The sequence below is a fragment of the Lampetra planeri genome, chromosome 10 (genome assembly GCF_965212315.1).
Source record: "Lampetra planeri chromosome 10, kcLamPlan1.2.h2, whole genome shotgun sequence".
NCBI classification, from domain to species: domain Eukaryota; kingdom Metazoa; phylum Chordata; class Hyperoartia; order Petromyzontiformes; family Petromyzontidae; genus Lampetra; species Lampetra planeri.
The window spans coordinates 1,277,193-1,296,558 of NC_136116.1; the positions used below are offsets into that span (position 1 = coordinate 1,277,193).

The 19,366-nt window shown below is 52.5% G+C and overlaps 1 protein-coding gene across 1 annotated transcript in view; it reads right to left on the bottom strand.

Moving 5' to 3' along the window:
- The window catches only part of PKD1L1 (polycystin 1 like 1, transient receptor potential channel interacting), an 82,538-nt gene that overhangs the window by 19,928 nt on the left and 43,244 nt on the right, over positions 1-19,366 (bottom strand). The window contains exons 25-48 of the mRNA XM_078597864.1: positions 18,012-18,169; positions 17,304-17,816; positions 16,762-16,911; positions 16,366-16,545; positions 16,200-16,241; positions 15,871-15,996; positions 15,617-15,706; positions 15,110-15,255; positions 14,830-14,962; positions 14,627-14,741; positions 14,018-14,219; positions 13,839-13,895; positions 13,451-13,657; positions 11,976-12,218; positions 9,599-9,709; positions 8,956-9,104; positions 7,951-8,051; positions 7,115-7,310; positions 6,535-6,618; positions 4,919-5,126; positions 4,336-4,442; positions 3,546-3,762; positions 2,631-2,804; positions 451-570 (exon numbers count right to left, since the gene is read on the bottom strand). Of these exons, the coding sequence (XP_078453990.1) occupies positions 451-570; positions 2,631-2,804; positions 3,546-3,762; positions 4,336-4,442; positions 4,919-5,126; positions 6,535-6,618; positions 7,115-7,310; positions 7,951-8,051; positions 8,956-9,104; positions 9,599-9,709; positions 11,976-12,218; positions 13,451-13,657; positions 13,839-13,895; positions 14,018-14,219; positions 14,627-14,741; positions 14,830-14,962; positions 15,110-15,255; positions 15,617-15,706; positions 15,871-15,996; positions 16,200-16,241; positions 16,366-16,545; positions 16,762-16,911; positions 17,304-17,816; positions 18,012-18,169 (3,829 nt within the window). The remainder of the gene's footprint in view (positions 1-450; positions 571-2,630; positions 2,805-3,545; positions 3,763-4,335; positions 4,443-4,918; positions 5,127-6,534; positions 6,619-7,114; positions 7,311-7,950; positions 8,052-8,955; positions 9,105-9,598; positions 9,710-11,975; positions 12,219-13,450; positions 13,658-13,838; positions 13,896-14,017; positions 14,220-14,626; positions 14,742-14,829; positions 14,963-15,109; positions 15,256-15,616; positions 15,707-15,870; positions 15,997-16,199; positions 16,242-16,365; positions 16,546-16,761; positions 16,912-17,303; positions 17,817-18,011; positions 18,170-19,366) is intronic.

Below are 19,366 nucleotides of genomic sequence, written 5' to 3' on the forward strand. Positions count from 1 at the left end.
AAACAAAACTGTACTAAAGAGACCACAATGAAATGGATAAAAAAAAATAGGATTTTGAAAATTAATCATGAGCCTGAATTGTGAGAATCCTCTCAATGCCTTTGGAGGATTGAACTGTTCATGGCATTCGGACGGAGCCACACGACCTCGCTCCCCACCACCCCGCTCCCCACCACCACGCTTCCCACCACCACGCTCCCCACCACCACGCTTCCCACCACCACGCTTCCCACCACGCTCTGCACCACCACGCTCCCCACCACCACGCTCCCCACCACCACGCTTCCCACCACCACGCTTCCCACCACGCTCCCCACCACCACGCTTCCCACCACCACGCTCCCCACCACCACGCTTCCCACCACCACGCTTCCCACCACGCTCCCCACCACCACGCTTCCCACCACCACGCTTCCCACCACGCTCCCCACCACCCCGCTCCACACGAACCTGGCTCCAGCGGAAGAGAAGGGAAACGAGCCCGGCGAGCGGGAGCACCACGGCGGAGCAGAGCAGGCCGACCACGAGTGACTCAAGCGACACCTCCACGCGACCCAGCTCCACCGCGTGCTGCTCACGCATAGCAGCAGCGCACACAGCAAACAGCACACACAGTAGTGACACAGCAGTACACACACAGCAGTACACAGTAGTAACACAGCAGTACACACAGCAGTACACACAGCAGTACACAGTAGTAACACAGCAGTACACACACAGCAGTAGCACGCACAGCAGACACAGTCGTAACACAGCAGTACACACACAGCAGTACACACAGCAGTACACAGCAGTACATACACAGCACACACAGTAGTAACACAGCAGTACACACACAGCAGTAACACAGCAGTACACACACAGCAGACACAGCAGTACACACACAGCAGTAACACAGCAGTACACACACAGCAGACACAGCAGTACACACACAGTAGTACACAGTAGTAACACAGCAGTACACACACAGCAGTACACAGTAGTAACACAGCAGTACACACAGCAACACACAGCAACACAGCAGTACACACACAGCAGTAAACAGTGGTAACACAGCAGTACACACACAGCAGTACACAGTAGTAACACAGCAGTACACACAGCAACACACAGCAACACACAGCAGTACACACACAGCAGTAAACAGTGGTAACACAGCAGTACACACAGCAGTACACACACAGCAACACAGCAGTACACACACAGCGGTAGAGACACAGCAGCAAAGCAGAAAACAACATAAATTAGAATAGCACAAATGCATAGCAACACCAGCAGCACATCTACAGCAACACACAGTAGCAGGCTAGCAGCACACAACAGTAGCAAAGACAAAGATCTCCCAAATCGCTTCGCAAGACTGTTGGGACAAGTGCTGTTAGCAAGCACCTATGAAGGCCGGAATGGCACACGAGGGGGTGGGTGGCCAGCACCACGCCGCCCTTGTCTTACCAGTGGTAATGTTTTACACACCACACCAGGTGCTCATTTGAGGCCGAGTTGACCTAGGGTAGGCCCAGCAACTGATTCAGATAACCGTCACTGATGGTGTTGGTGGCCTTGAGTGGGAATTGAACTCGGGTCGCCGAGTTCGTAGTGCAGAGGGCTAACCATTACACTACCACTCCCCAGACAACAGTAACATACACAGTGAGACACACACCAGGGCACACACAGCAACACGTGAGCAAAACACAAATAGCAGCAGACAGAGCAGACACTGCACAACACACAGACTGTTAGAGAAAATGCTCTAAGCGAACACCTATGAAGGCCGGCACAGCACACGAGGGGTTCGGTGGCCAGCACTACGCCCGGCTGCCTTTGTCTCCCTTGTGGCAACATTTGCACACCGCATAAGGTACTCATTTGAGTCGACCTAGGGGTGGCCCAGGATCGGTTCAGATAATCGTCACTGGTATTGGCCGGTCACCAGGTTCGTAGTGAAGTGCGCTAACCACTGCACTACCGCTCCCCTCAAGAGCAAACATACACAAAGCAATATACGCACAGCAGCACGCACAAGCAGCAGCGCACACGAGCGGCAGTGCACGAACATACAACACAACAACGGTTGCTTCAAAGCGCACCTAGCCTGGCACAAGGACTGTGGTGGCATCAATGCCACTTAGTGATGGATAGTGATTTTGTGCTGATTATGCATGCACGCACGTGGGTGCACCTGTGTGCGAGTGCGTTGTGCGCATGTGAATGCGAAGGTATGTGTTCAAGTGTGCGTCTCTGTGTGCGTGTACGTGCCTGTTTGTGTGTGTACGCTCGTGTGTGAGTGTACGCACGCTTGTGTGTGTACGGCATGTGTGTGTGAGTGTACATTCGTGTGTGTGTGTGCGTGTATGCGCGTGTGTGAGTGTACGCACGCATGTGTGTGTATACGTGCATGTGTGTGTGAGTGTACGCACGTGTATGAGCGTACGCGCGTGTGTGCATGTACGCGTGCACAATGAACATGTGTGTGCGTGCACGCGCGTGTGTCTGTGCGTGCACGCGCGTGTGTCTGTGCGTGCATGCGTGTGTGTGTATACGTGCATGTGTGTGCGTGCACGCGCGTGTGTGTGCGTGCACGCGTGTGTGTCTGTGCGTGCACGCGTGTGCGTTTGGCAGCGCCGCACTTTGTCCTCCCTGAGGGCGACCACCAGCGCGTTGGCCCCGGCGTACGCGAGCAGCAGGCAGAGGCACACGGAGAGGCGCTGCGTGTGCGTGAAGCGGCTGCAGGAGGGGCGGCTGTACACCGACGCCCACAAGTGGAAGTCCTCGAGGTAGGCGGTGACCTTGCTGTACAGCAGCTGAGGGAGGGACGGCCCGGCACAAGAGACGGACGAGGGCACGACATAAACGAGTTAAACGTGAGCTGCGTCAAATGGCCTCCGTCTTGCTGACGAGCGCATTTCGCCGTCGTGCTGAGTGGACGTGAGAGCGGCCGTCTCAAGAGCGGCCAGCAAAGCAACAACAGAGAAAGGACGGCGCACGCTCTCAAGGCGACGGGCGACAGCCGTGCGAACATTGGTTAAGTCCACACCTAGCACGGTCAATATTCACAACCAGTGTTGCAGCAATTTCAGGAGCCGAGGTGGATACACACGGACAATCCATCTGCACGATGAGAAACTCTTTGTTGTGGCTTCAACAACTTGTTTCGTCCGAGTTCGTTCGACGTGGCTCGCTAAACTAATGGGGACGTTTGACCCTTTTAAACGTCAAGTGAAATACCAGCAGCCGGTGACCCGGGTCCGTGCACCTCGACAGAGCGTTCATAGCAGAGATCACGCACCTCGTGAAACGGGTGTCACCCCCTAGCCAGACGTTAACATTGGGACGACCGTGAGACGTAGCGGGTAATGGAAAGTGGTGGTGGCATCGGCATCAGTAGCCACGCCGACATGTTGACCATAACCTTGCTCAGTCATCTTGATGATCGTCAGCCATTGTCTATGGACCGCTGCAAGAGGGCCTCTCCACACCATTGCCATAGAGCCCTTTGCGAGCCGCTGTACTTGCGGCACCTCGGCCGCGGCGTCCCAGCTCACCGCGGTGAAGCGCAGAGCGCCACTGAGCGCCAGCAGCTCCCGTTCGACCCTGCCGTCGCCGCGCTCCGCCGCCAGCCAGCACTCAGCTGGGAAGAGCCAGGCCGAGCCACTCCACAGGTCGCGCACCGTCACGCGGCTCACGAACCAGCTGGGGGACGCGCCGCGGTTGTTGTGCCACAGGTGCAGCTTCCAGATGGGGCCCAGACTGTCGGGGACACTGAGGGGGGTAGGCGGAGACATCGGCGGGGGGGGGGCGTGTCAACGGGAAGCCAACACGTTTTACCTGGCGATCGTTGCTACTTTGGACACGACCACTCACACAGCTGAAAACAGTTATTCCAGTCAATGAAATGAGTCGAAGTGATTTTTTATTGCTTAAATGAGCACCGAGACGGCGCTCATATCCCCGTTTACAGCCCAAAGTCAGTGGTGGAAATTCCTCATTACTATGGTGAGGGCGAGTTTATCCATTGCACTGTTGACTTCCCACCAAAGTGGTGCTCGTTTTTACCCACCGGGATGGCGGGCCGAGTCAACCCCCAATCAGTGTTGGAACTCGCAACCTGCCGATTGCGAGTCGCCTGGCCACCCACCAATGCACATTTCACATTCATGAATTTCATTAACGTAAATGTTCATCTGCAAATAGCATTGTATGTTGTACGTGAACATAACAGGGACGGCCTCGAGCTACTTGTGTTAATGGGAGCGTGCGCGGGAGAGGGCGACGGGGGAGCTTCGTGTGTCAGGCGCTTAGCATCCAGCAACAGCGACGTCCGTTCATCGTCACCTCATGATGAAGGTGTGAGTGGAGTTCCTCTCGAAGAGCGGCTTGTCTTCACAGTGGAGCTCGCGAGTCTCCGACGTCCCGTGCTCTCCGTGAAGGATCACGTTCGCCTGATGTGGACAGAGAGGCAGAAGTGGCTATGAGATGCTTTCGAACGTTGTTGCAAGATAATCCAGAGTGAAGCTAAAATCTGCTGCTTGCGAATGATCGTGCAGTGCCTTTGTGAACGAGAGGCAACCAATGAGCAACCATTCAGATTTGTCCACACTTTTCCCACGAGCATAGTGCCCCGAACTATAGACAACACCTGTGTATTTCTGTGTGTGTGCGATGAAGGAGAGATGTGATTTTTATGCTGAATAATGGATGTCATCGGCAGTGGTCCCACGGGTACGAGGATGACAGCCTTCCGCACCCGGCGGTGGCTGAAGCAGGCCAATCCGAGATCCGCACGCTCGACCGCAGGCACGGCAGGTGGTGCCAGGGGGGTTGATGGAGGCAGGAGTGTGCCCCGGACTACCGACCAACGAGGGACGGCGGTCATGGTGATTTTCTATCGACGAGGGCAGGGGGTGGGTGGCGGCACCTTGGCGGTAGTGCCGGCCCCGGCACGGAACCCGGTCTCCAGCGTGACCTCGTAGAGCTGCTGGTCGCTCGGGAGGTTGTCCTGCAGCGGGATGGCCCCGGCCTTACGCTCGTCATGCCGGTCCCAGCGGCGGCACAGCACGAACCCCGGCACCGCCAGGGCGAGCGCGAGCAGCACCACGGCGCACGGGAACAAGTTCTCCAGCGGCCTGGCAGGGCGGCCACGGCCGAGGTCGCGTTCAGGTAAAATCAAATCGCCCACCCCAAGGTGGACTTGTCACCGAGTCCCTGGGAGACTGAAGTAGGTTGCCCGCGATGAATGACGACTCGGAGACGCGAGGAGGAACCGCAGACCAGAGGGACAGGCAGAAGCAGCCCCCCAATCCCCCAAGCTCTGCAGTTCTCTATTTACTGAGACGTTATCGGACAAAATGAGTGCATTCGATATTTAAACGCTTCCACATTTTTTACATCAGAAAAACTGTAGCTGCATTCACATGCTCTTTAAATCCAAGCTGTGCTGTTTGGAAGGCAGCTATGCTCATCGCTGCATGATCGTCACTCCAGGCCTAAGCAAGGTGTGCATGTGAGGGCAGTAAAGCAACATCCGTTATTGTACTGTACTTCTTTGCTTTCACGTCTACGCTCCCCACCTTCACTCGCTCACACTGACCAGCGTGCTGAAACGCAATCGAACAACCTCCAGCAGAGGCCCTCATCCAGCAGTGGATTAACACAGGTGCAGTTCATGTCATGTTTACTGGTAACCTTTTGAAATGCAGGTATCCCTCGATTTACGAACATTCGGTTTAGGAATTCCGCGCGTACGCAATTGGCAAATTGTGGACACTTTCGATTAACGAAATCTAATTTCCACGTTAACGAAATGTCACACGGCAAGCGCCATGAGACCATCAAACGAGAAGCAACCGGGAGGCTGCATCATCCATCCGCGACAGCGTCACCGTGTCCCTGCAGTGCAACGGTAACGCCTCCACATTACCTTTCCAGGCATTCCAACATGTAGATCTGTTGGTGAGTTCCCTGAAAAGGTTAATCATTTTTTTATTAATTAATATTCAATCGTGTTAAAAATTATTTTTTTTATTATTATTTTTGTATCGCGAAAAGTGATGTAGATGGGTTTTTTAAGGTTAGAAATACAGCTGTCCAAAACACATCCAGAATTTTTAAATTAAATTCATGGGAAAAGCTGTTCCCATTTACAAAATTTCGTTTTACTTGGGTTTTTTTGAAGAACGCATCCCTTTCGTAAATCAAGGGCTATCCGTTTTAACCCTTTCTCAGCTGGTCCCATCTCCTCCCGAGACTCGGCAATGCCTCCTGTGGGCAGTCCCGATATTTCACGTGGGCGAATGAACGTTTAATTTGTGGGCCCACGCATGTGACACATCTGCTGCCATCTAGTAGCAACATCTTGAAAATTAAACAAATCAGTACACGGACCACACCAAGAGGCCTTGCCCCATTCACGAATGGTGAAAACTTCTACATCAATCAAACTAATCAAGTTTCTAGAATTAATAATACACGTACAGGTGGGAAGTGCGCGGCTGCTGTGGACGGGGACGGGTGTGCATCGGTCATTGTGTTTACCTGATGAAGCTAAGCACTGGCGTTTGTGACGGGGAGCTGGCGACCCGGGACGCGACGGCGGTGAACGTGGTCAGGTGATCGCAGCTGCAACGACACGGGGACGGCGCAGAACCCTCACGGAGGAGTCCCGTGGCACGCACGCCGCCTCGTGGACCCCAAGAAAAAACTTGCGCGGTCGGTCTCACCGAGCACGGCGTCCGGAGAGAGTCGGCGCAAACTGAGCCAAGGCACCCGCAGAATGCGAGGCCAACCGTAAAACTTGCATTTTATTTTAATACTTGTATTTAAAATTCCCCCTAGGGTCACAAAGTAAGGGGCGATGATTACTCTGTGATAATCCCAAATGAGTGATTTGCGGTGTAATCTGACAAATTATTAGTAATTTGGACTATCACGCCAGTCCACACTGGCCTACTCCCATGAGCAAGGTTGGCTACGTACAGTGCGAAAGAAGTTCAACACGCACGCAAAATTCTCTTGACCAACTACGGCACGAGACCTTTATCATTTTGCGCACGTACCGCAGGATGCTTTCGCTCACGTGCCCGTGTCACACGATACCGCGTCACATGACTGGTACCTGCAGTTGATCCTGTTGGACTGCAAGGCGGTAACAGTCTCACATCCATCGGGCCTCCAGCTTCCTTCTCCATCCCAGTAGAGACACTCGAGCCAATCCACACTCAGCGAGTAGTTGACAGACGGTGCGAGGTGGCGGCGTGGTGGCACGCGGTCGAACGTGGAGTCGAGCAGAGCGAGGTAGTAGACGCCTTTGTCTGCGAGAGCCGAGCAGACAGAGAAGGATCCTAACTCCGACGCACACAATGGATGCATCCTGCGTCACAGATAACTCTTCAGTCGAGCGGGTATTCGTGTCATTCTTATAGAGCAAGGCTATCACGAAGGCGCTATTTTTAATCGATGGATGTAGTCTGCCAGGAAAGCGTGATGATGCCATGTGGCCTTACCCGATTAAGTAACTTTGGGATTTTGTTTTTAATTGGGCAAAGTTGGACCGTGATACTGCCAGACATAGCCTACCCTTTTTTTGCATAATATTACAGGATCTTTAACACCCACTGTGAAACAGACAGGGCATAATCAAGTGATTAATACCCCCACTATTAACCAGGGCAGCCACTGAGATTGAACCGTGATGTCCTGCAGCAAGCGGCAAACACGCTTCCACGTCACAGCATCCAGGAGGATGTGGCATTGTTGACTATTTTGTAAATTAAAATAATTAAGGAACTGCATCGGCAGTGATGCATGTGCATAAAATACACCTCACCAAGTCCATCGTTATAACATAGAAGCAAATAACTGCGAGTGCTCGTTGCCTGACATGTGAGCCTAGTGTCACGTACGGTCTCACGTTCTATTGTCCCGCAGTTATGCGGTAGGCAAGGAACCCACAGCTGAGTTTGGCGGGAGACAGGAGGAGGCGCACGCTGTCGCTCTGCCACTCGTAGCTCTGTCTGTACGTGAAGTTGTCCGGCGCCGGTTCGGCCCGGGGCCTGGCAGTCATGGGAGGAGCATGGAAGGAGAACGTCAATGGAGGGAGGACGTCAATTCGCACAGAAGTTGCCAGATGCTACCCACCGCCATTCCACACGCTTTCACTAGTGATCTGGCATTTGTTTACGGTTATCACGAACAGAAAGTGCAGGTTCGCCTTGAAGCACCTCTAGCGCTTCAGCGATAATTTTATGTTGCGCCGCGTGCTGTCGTTTGGCACGATGCCCGACTGAGTTCCTGCAGAAGCTCCCACCACGTGGAGCGGGACGTCAGGCACCTTGCCAAACGACAACATGCGGCACAACCCAAACAACACACTGGTGGAGAGCTGTACAGCACAAGGGTGAAAATCTAGACGGTCGTTTTAAGCAGCCTTGAACGTCTTGTTGGGGCACGCGTAATTAGCGAGCACTTACGGAGGCCAGTACGGCACACGAGGAAGTGGATGGCCAACACCACACTGGGCCACCTTCGTCTTCTCAATGCTGATGTTTACGCTTCGCACCTGGTACTCATTTGAGTCTGAGTCGACCTAGAGGAGGCCCAGGATCGGTTCAGATATAATGCCACCAATGTTGGCCATGAGCGGGAATCGAACTCGGGCCGCCGGGTTTGTAGTAAAGCACGCTAACCACGATGTTACCACTCCGCCAAACCAAAGATCCCCCAATATAGCCTTAACAGACTGTTGGGGCAAGTGCTGTTAGCAAAAACCTATAAAGGCCGGAACGGCACATGAGGGGGTGGTTAGCCAGCAGCACGCCCGGCCGTTTTTTATCTCCCATGTGGAAATGTTTTTACACATTACACCAGGTACTCAATTGAGGCTAAGTCGACCTAGGGGAGGCCTAGGACCGGTTCAGAGAACAAACCTTGAGGAGGGGGTGAGTGGAGGCAGCTCACCTCATGAGCACTGTGATGGGGAAGGGCCGCTGGCTCGGCCGCTGGAAGGTGAAGGAGATCTGCAGCGTCCCGCGCACCTCCCCGGCGCTTACGTTGAACGCGTGCACGTTCATCGTCGGGCGCGCCAGCGAGAACCAAGCCGCCTCGCTCTGCAGGCGACCCCACACAGACGCTCTCAGCCCAGTGGCCGCACGCCCTCACAGGCCACAGGCACGCGGAGAGGGCCTTCATGTAAACGTCTCGGGATTACCCGACGACGCAAGCTTCAGTCGTCCGCGACACGGCGCCACGCACGGCTGTAGTTGAGACACCATTGTGTGTATACGGCCCTTCGTCGATCCACTGCTGGATGAAGGCCTCCCCATGCAATATCAATCACGTGGGATGTTTAACCATACCTCGCCGTGCTGGTCAGTATGGGTTTGATGTAGCATTGGCAGTTATGTTTCAAATGAAACATAAAACATCATGAAATTATGGAAATGAACTGGCAGTGATGCACATTCACGTGCATCGCAACCGGTTCAGATAGCATTAGTCACTGATGTTAGCCGTGGCCAAGAACGGAACGGTAATCACTGTGACCACCGCTCCACCCCCGAGTGACCGTTCCAAGTGAATCGCTAAGGCGACAGAGACTGACCTGCAGAGACGGCAGGGGCAGCTCGATGGTGATGGGCGTGGAGAGTTTTGACACCTTGATGCTTAGTCCCTTGTGAGTGTACAGCGTCAGGTCGGCCACTGTCCCAAGGACCTGATTCACAAGAATCGTGTTACACATGTGTTACACATGTGTGCGCGCACACATGTGTAACATTTACGGTATATACGTTTAAAATGAAACTCTTTCTGAACTTCGCTGGAACAGAGGTCAGCAACCTGCGGCTCCAGAGCTGCATGCGGCTCTTTAAGGACAACTTCATGAAGTTGTTTACTAAGCACCACCACCTCGTGTTGTTTACTAAGACCACTGCCTTGTGTTTGCGTGCTTTGCAGCTCTTGAATCGCTGAGTTTTTTACTGAATAAAAAAATGGTTCTTTTATTACTTTGGTTGCTGACCCCTTAACTAAAACAATATCTAGCCAACTACACCTTTGAATGTACTTGCGCGGCAAACACATGTTTATTATGGCACTCAGTGGGCTTTGCCTGGTGGCATGGGGATGGTTTAGTGTTTAATTTGTTTGTGTTTGGGTGATTTGTTTCCTTTCTTGTACTTCGCACCTCGAGCATGTTTGTGTTCAAGTTTAAGTTCATTTATTAGGTATAGCCCTGTGAGCCATTCGGCTCTTGAATCGAGTGCAAACCGCAACAAACAAAAAAACATGAACAAAAAAACATCTTAAAGTGAATATGTGACTGAGTGCAAACAGAAAATCCAAGAAAAGACAGCAAAATATTGCAGAAAAAACACCGTACACCAACGCTGTGTGCAAAAATCCCAGTGGGATGCAAGTCAAACAACAACAACAACAACCACAAGACAACTTAGATTAAGGCCATCAGTCTAACTCTGTACAACAACAAACAAACATGGCTAAACCAATACACTTTTCGAAATCACCAAAATAAAGCCATGAAAGCAATGAAACAGTGATCATAGGAACTGTGACGGAATTTTCACAATAAATGACATAAACAACATGTATTACCAAAACCCTGCAGCCATATCTGGCTGCATGAGTCACTCCACAACAGCAGGAGCATCAATCGGAGTATTATAATTTTTCAATGCACCTTTAAAATCAGCACACTCAATCAACTCTTTATTGTTGTAGCTTTCCGACCCACCTTGCTGGACCTCTGTGACAAAAAAGCTTTATAGTTCATTGGATTCCTCCTGCAGTATAAATAAATATCCATAATTCTAGATTTGAAGCTTTCGTGACTGCAAGGATTCATATTCTTAGGTTTTTTCGGTAAAGTCACGTAGGTAAAACATAAAAATTAATAAAAATCGTGTCCGCGAGCACAAGTCAGATCTGAAACACGGCAGAACTGATTCTTCAGCCGTTGCCGATCATTGCTACAACTCGGTGGGCTCTCATGAAATTGTCTTTTCCGAGACCAAGGTTCTCTGCAAACCTCCTGGCTACCATCAAAGGTTTGTACACGAAGCCATACAAATATACAAACACAGACATAATTTCAACCGTGATGATGGGTACAAACTTAGTAATCATTGGAAAGATGTTATCAACCACGCAAAAAAGACTTAATGACACTTTTTTTGGACCATCTTATCTGACAGGCACTATTTTACTTTACTTTACCGAGTGTTAACATCCCCAGTGTTTAACAGTACTCTCTTCATTGTTCAGCCAGCATTGGTATAAACATGGGCATTTTCGTTATTTTCTATCATGTGTATCTGGCCTCCCCTCCCCCTCTCTGTCCAATGCGTTGTCGTGTGCAGTAGTAGTTGCTTGCGCACAACCGCGTCCACGCCGTCGTCCATCCTTTTGGCCCCACCCCCCTCCCCCTCCCGATGCGTTGTACGTGGCACTCCGTGCCGTCTTTGAGCCCCGCCCCCCTCCCTCCCGATACGTTCCATTCATTGGCTACCACATTCTGATGAGCTCCCCCCCCTCTCCTCCCCCCTCAACTTGCTTTTAAGGGATTACATCTTGAATCATTGCCTCACTTTATGCAGCTAATCTGGCTGTGACGGTCCCACCTGATGACGGAGACTTGTGTTGCCTCCGAAACGTCGAGATTTTTATTTTATTTTATTTTTATTAATTTTGATGTTTTACCTACGTTGACTTTACCGATAAAACCTAAGAATATAAATATCCATAATACAGTTTTTTTGGGGTTAGATCTCGTAAATATATAAATGTGTCGTTAAACCTGCCACCACCCGACACAGCAAATTGGTAAGGGTTGTCACATAAACGGAATGTGGCCAATTCGTCACTAGTACAGCACTAACCGGTGTGTTGGAGAGCCAAGCCACAACATTTACAATCTGAGTACGACGTTTGCCATAAATGCATATTGAGATTCTGAAAGTCACCTCGTGATAGCGGCTGCCCCAGAAGTACGGGTTTGCGTTGAAGTGCACGGTGCGGGTGTAGACGCTGCCGTTGGGCTGGCGCGTGATCTGCCCGTCGAGATCCCGCGGAAGGTAAAAGACGGCTCCCCCGCTCACGGGGACCCGGGCAACCACTCCCCCCACGGAGTCGAGGCGCTCCACGCGCACGGTCAGACCCTCCAGCTCCACGCTCGCCTCCGCCTCGCTCGCGAGCGCCACGTACCTCTGCGGCACGGGCGACAAACAAACGGCAGGGGCAGTCGCACGCTCGGCAAGCGACAAAGCCTTGAAGGATTGTGACAGAGTAAATAAACATGCTCGCGAGCGCAGAATTCGCGAATGAAAAAACCTTGTTCCGATGGGAAAAATTAGGTACGCGCCTAGTACGAGTGAACATACGTGGGGAAATTGCAAATGTTTAAGACCATTGACGACAATAAATGAATACATTACTAAGAACAATGTTTTTTTAAAATTACCTTTGATGAGGAGGATGATGATGATGAATTGCCGACGATGGAGGTGGTGATGGTGAGGAATTCAGGAGGATGACTCCTCGCGAGAGGCAGGTATTTGATAACAACGCCACACAGCTGTTATCGTTTTAGCACTCTGGGGTAGCGCTCGCTGCAACACTAATCTTGATTGCATTCGCGTTCTCTTTAATGGACCTCACAGTCGACTCGTTTATACAAACATGTTAAACGAGTCAGCTGTAATTACGTATGCACATCAGCAAATTCAGAGTGGGATTGCTGTGAGGCTGAGGACTAAGCGGGCAGCCGAGGTGGCACGACGTTCTGCGCGTACCTCCCAGTGTCGGTGGTGCGGCACTACGCACACTCGCGAATACTCTGGGGTCTGGCGAGTCGCGGATAGGAAATGAGCATACATATAGTAACTCGCGAATATGCGAAACTCACGCGAGTAGCGAGGGTTTGCTCTGCAATTTTAGAGCAATCGTCGCTCGCGATTGTGAGCGGCAGCTGCCACACGGTCTTCTCGTGTCTCCTAGACATACCTCCATTACTCTACGCGATCTCTGTACAAGTTACCACAGTTGCCCGTGGCCAATGGGTTGCTGGCGAAGACTGCTCTTAATATACGCTCTCGTGTACCATGGTCTTAATAAAGGAACCTTGCCGATCATGCTTGTACTTTGCAAATAAGTGATGGGTGCTGAACATTCAGCACGTGGAGCAAAACGTCGGACAGCGTGCCGTACAGCACCCGGCACAACCCGAAACACGTCGGAGAGCTACGCAGCACACCCGTGAAGACCGACGAATCAACTCGTTTTGCCTTTCTAATTTTTGTTGGTCGCCACTTAAAACCCGCTCGACAGTCACGTAACAAACGCTTCAACAGTGCGCGTGTGCCGTCACACCGCACACCCCTAAACACGCGTGACCCAGGGATGGTCCCCGTCAGCGAGCATCCGGTCCCTGGCCGGGCACCTGCAGGAGGCGGGTGATGGAGGCGACGGCGCGCGGGAGCAGCCGGCGGGTGGAGGGATCCTCTCGCGCCGACACAACCCACAGGCTGCGGCCCACGGCGCTCAGCAGCTGCGTCACCGAGACCCAGTCGGGGGTCGGAGCGGCGTCGTCATCCGCGGCGACCAGCCACGCCAGCTCGCTCAGCATCGACAAGGTGTTGTTGCCCAGCTGCACGGGATGCAGCGGCGGGCGTGTTACTCGCACACCGTCCGCAGGACGCGCAGGGCACGCGAGACCGCGATGGGGAGCTGGGTGCGCGCGTGGTGGAGACAGGGTGAGTGCACGGCGGACAGTGCGTACGGCAAGAGTGGGTGGGTGCCAGGCCAAGTGCGCGTTGGAGAGTGGGTACCTGCGGGAGCGTGCTCGTGAGCTCCGCTAGCCTCGTTGCTGTGTCTCGCAACTCTTCCTGCAAACAGATATCGTGTATTTGGGGTCATTCGCTTTTGCACAGAAAATTTTGCGATCACCATATGATTACTTGATGGTGCTGCTAGGTGTCCGTGCTTGTGCACAGAGGGGCACTGTTACCTCTGTGGCTATACGCAGGTTGCACAAGGTCTGGATGAGCCTCTCCCGAATTTCCATCTGCCGCGTCATGCTGGCATTGTCGGTGCTGACGAGTCGGTTGAGGACGGAGGCCACGATGCCCAGGAAGATGCGCGTCAGGCGGGCATCTCCCAGCCCGAGCACCTCCGTCAGCTTCGCGCCGGGCGTCACCAGCGCCGTGTGGCTTGGGGAGTCAAGAGAGGCGCCGCCCGTTAACAAAACGTTCACGTGCTAAGGAGCCCACGTAACACTCTCGCTCTTCTTCCCAAAGACAACGACGCGGGTTCCATCACGTGGATCACTCATTCATCGCGCGTACTTCCCTGGATACCCCCTTCCTTCCCCTTTCCTCTCTATTCCTTTCCTCTCCTAGCCACCAAACACCTGCTTAGCTTTTCCCCTTATGTTCGCATGATGGCCGAGGAATACAGCACAATATTTCGTATGCAATTGTAAATACTCAACTTTCTGTTTTTGACAGTTCTGCATCGTTACTCAAAATAAAATATATTTTAAAGACACTTGGGTTCCAATGGGCTCTCGCTGGCCTCTAACTGTGCCAACACTGCCCCTCCTGCATCACGGACTCACATGTACTGGTCAAGGGTCGTGCCATTGGGTGCCGACAGGTTATCGACTTTGACGCGTTGCGAGCAGAGCTCCGTCGGGACGCCCAGGCTGTTCCTCGCCAAGATGGAGACGTTCACTGCGGAACACAGCACGCGTCGTTAGTGTCGCCGCGACAGGTCCGGCGCAAGCACGGTAAGCGTCGTGGCCAAGGTCAGGCGTCATACCCATGTTGGCATCTTGCACGCGGCCAGCTGGGAGGACGAAGATACGCTCGTTGTCAAGCCCCTGGTAGAGCAGGGTGGGCTGCATAGAGCTTCCGCTGGCGCTGTAGCTGTACTCGTACTCCAGGGGCTGGTGCTGCTCAAGGAGGAGACATGGTCGGGAGCGTCACGCAATAAGTGGATGCCCACTTCCCGTGGCGATCGAAGCAAGCTGGGAAGCACCGAACGAGAACGTGGGGCATCGCGCTCCTCTCCGCACTCCGCCCCTCCTGTGGCCACTCACCTTGGCGTTGGAGCTGCTGCAGAAGATGCTGAATACGGTGAGCAATTCCACACCATCGTTGGGACTGATGGTACAGTAGACCTCCGGGTTCGGAGAGAGGGCAGCCGTGAACAGAAGATGTACGTACCCTTTCTCTACCGCCGTGCCTGCGGACCAGTGTTGTACGGATGAGCGTATACACGCACACACACACGCACCCACATGCACGCAGGCGTAAGTGCATGGACACAAATACATGTGCACACAAACACACACGCACACGTGCACAATATACACATGCACACGAAGATTTAACAACACGCAAAGATGTGCCGACAAACAGCAGCAAGGCACGACTCCCATCGTGCCTTGCACGCATGTCATGTGACTACCACAGTGCATGCACACACGAACGCACCCACGCAGCATTAAATAGGGGGCCACGTGGTGTGATGTAGACATGAGCCAGCGAAGCAGCATCAGTGGCAACGAGGATGCAGTTGTAGTGAGGCATGGGGGCCTCATTACCCAACGTGCTGGTGACGGTCAGCACGACGGCGTAGGTCTGGTTGTCCGTCAGCATGTTGGGCCGCAGGGTCAGGGTGTCCCCACTCAAGCCTTTGTCGATGAGAGAAAGAGAGAGTAACGGAAACGCGCGTCACTGCCACGGCAGGACCCTGGTGGGATTTTGTGAAAAGAAAAAACGTGCATGGGGTAGCCGGAGCTCGTGTGCACAACTATGGCGGTGGCTGGCCATGCACGGCAGCTCCCGCCAGTCTCACCGGTAGACGTCATGTCTTCTCTCAGAAGGTTGATCTCCAGAACGTAGTCTATCGACTCTTTGACAACTTCGACCTTTGGCTCTTCCTGGATCACTTCGTCTCCTGGTTTTGTGGTATTTGTGGCAACTGTGAGATTAAATGCAACCATAATTAAAAGGCACTCGCACACTTCACCGCAGTAATTTTCCCACGGGTGCATTGTCAGCAGAGGACGCGTATTACCACGGGATAATAAAGCGATGCTCCACGTTAATAATATAACCACGCCGTTGGAGCGAGAGTAAAGCAGTGCGGGGCAAATCAAAGGTAGATGAACTGGGAAGACTCACTGTTGGGCGGCACCGTCACGGAGCCAGAGCCGGAGCCTCTTCCTGAAATATTCAAAGAGCGCGCGTTCCATTAATGTGGCCAGCATGCGATTGTGATGCAGCCGGGTGCAAAAAACGGAAGGCGTGGCGGCGTGCAACGACGCGGTGCGTCACTCGGGGCTCCTACCAGAGTTCACGGTGCCCTCGGAGATGTTACTGGAGATCCCGCCCGAATCGACAATGCTACCCGACGAGCCGGCCTGGGGAGTGGATTTGCTCGCCATGGACGGCGCGCTCCGGGTGGTGGATGGGCCTGGATCCTCGTTGCTCACGTTGCTCGGAGCCTCGCTGCTCACATTGCTCGTCACTGGGCACACGACGACAGCGGCGTTCGCTTGAAGCCGGAAGCCCGCGCGATAGGGAAGCGGTATTTGCCTGTGACATCCCGTTTTTCCGCGATAATCCGAACCCGACCCTTGTGTCAACAGTGACATCCGTGGGCACGTTAGGCAACGCTTAGCAGCCTCTGCGTCTACTTGCAGAGCCAAGCAGGCTGAGCGCGTAGAGACGGCCGTGCACTCACCCATACGCTGGGGTCTTTGGAAAACGTTGGCTCCCTCTTCGAGACCTGGAGGCAACATTGGGAGCCACTCGCTGGTCACAGGAGGAGTCATCGTGGGAGGTGCGGCCGTCGCGTTTGTCGCCGTCGAGTTCGAGCAGTTGGCAGGGTGACCTGCGAGCAGTCGGAGGAATCGTACAACTCTCACAGATGGCTGTGTGGAGCTATCAGGTATGGCCATTGTATACAAACTCATTGTGTGTTGTTGCAGAGCATTATGTGCAATAGCAAATATAAGCAGAGCTCTGTTCTGTGTCTCCGCATAGATATAAACATGTGTTATAGTGCACTATTCTCTTTCCAGACCAACATTATCCAGCCTCATTTCCTTAAGAAAGCAAACTCTGGGACAGTTTTGACCCTCTGGGTCTCATTGGGCTTGCTTAGACATTTTTCGCTGGATAACGTCGGTCTCTATGGCCATAGCTCCAGCAAAGAGTGAAAACACCAACGTTTCTTTGGTTCAACTTTTGACATTAACTGGGAAAAACAGCAGAGCCACTCGCCTGCGGAATCCTCGGAGGTGGCAGCTCTCCTCTTGCGATTCAAGGACGGCCTGCCCTCTGACGCCTCGCCCTCCTCCACGTTCCCCGGATCTAGTGGGGGAAACATGTCCTGCGACGACGTCTCAGTGGGCGCGGCCGTGCTGGAGACAGAGGCTTCACATGCCGGCGGGTTGGCGGCCTGCGTGGAGGCACGAGAGCTCGTGGGGATGGCCACGGCGGGTGCCGTCTTGTTTGCTTGTGTCGCGCCGGGAGCTGTGGCCTGTGAGGAGGTCGAGGAGGTGGAGGAAGTGGTGGACGTTGAACGAATGGAGGAGGCTGTGGAGGAGGCGGTGGAGGATGCGATGGAGGAGGGTGTGGCTCTGGAGGAGAGCACGGTGATGGAGGATGCAGCGTAGGTGTCATTGGCCACGGATGAGGATGTGGGAATTGGTGACATGGTGTCTGTGGGAGGTGCCGATGTGGTAGGCCCAAATAGGCTGCTGGATTGCCCGTCCCTCAGGATACAGAAATTTTCTGAAATGAGAAAACCAGACATAAACCTCATTTTCTTAAGGCCGCATCAACTCCCCTATCGGGTACACAGTAACAGCACTCTATGTATGGCAGCACGTACGGAAATAATCGAGCAGAGAGTCTGTGCCTTGTCGCGGTCTGTCAGGCAAAGGGTGAGGAGGCATTGTGGACACAGTGCAGAAGTGGGCTCAGTACTGTGATTGATTGTCGGCAGTTGTGAGAGGACGGGCTTGAGGGCCCACGCGTAGGAGATGTTGGCCGAGAGGCTGCAACCAGGGCAAGAGGCGTGCACGGTGAGCTCCTGATCCCACCGGACCACGCCGCTCTCACACACCGGGCACCACAACGCCACCCTGCAAGGAGAAAGTTGGTTTTCGAGTTACAAGTTGATTTCGTTGAACCAGGTGAATGCGCAAGAGACCAGGGTGATGCCCATTTGCAAGAGTGATCTGGGTCCCCAAAATGCCAACAGCAAAAACATGAAACCTAAGCGTAACAAAGACACAAATCTAAAACAGAGAGAAAAAAACAACCATGTTATGCGATAGATAGAGAACAGTGCACAAACTCAATCAACAACAAATACAATTTCTAGATTTGAAGCTTTCGTGACTGCAAGGATTCATACTCTTAGTTATTTCAGTAAAGTCACGTAGGTAAAAAATGAAATAAAAATTAATAAAAATAAAACAATAAAAATCACGACGTTTCGGAGGCAACACAAGCTTCCGTCTTCAGGTGAAACCGTCAAAGCAAAATATCTGTACCTTATATAGTGGTTAAGGGGGGAGGAGCCAGGAAGGGCAGCGGGGGAGGAGGAGTTGTGAAGTGGTCAATTACTGCTTTTGTTATACTGCTGGGTGGGTAAATGAATTAGATACGATTAAGCCGCTCTTTGTTATGCTGTTTGTGTGCAAGTCACTGTGGGATGAATGGACTCGTGGTCAGGGACGTGTTGCGCAAGTAACTGTGGATGTACATAATAGAAAAGGAGCGGAAATGCCCATGTTTATACCAGTGTTGGCTGACAATAAAGAGTACTGTTAAACGTTAGGGATGTTAACACTCGGTGAAGTAAAATAGTGCCTGTCAGATAAGATGGTCCAAAAGTGTGTAATTAACTCTTTTTTGCATGGTTGATAACATCTTTCCAATGATTACTAAGTTTGTACCCATCATCACGGTTGAAATTATGTCTGTGTTTGTATATCTGAATGGCGTCGTGTACAAACCTTTGATGGTAGCCAGAAGGCTTGCAGAGCACCTTAGTCTCGGAGAAAACAATCTCATGAGAGCCCACCGAGTTGTAGCAATGATCGGCAACGGCGGACGACTCAATTTTGCCGTCACAGCCGAATTAGCTGCATCAAGTGAGGCAATCATTGCCTCACTTAATGCAGCTAATTCGGCTGTGACGGTCCCACCTGATGACGGAGACGTGTGTTGCCTCCGAAACGTCGTGATTTTTGTTTTATTTTATTTTATTTTCATTAATTTTGATATTTTACCTACGTGACTTTACCGAAAAAACCTAAGAATATGAATCCTTG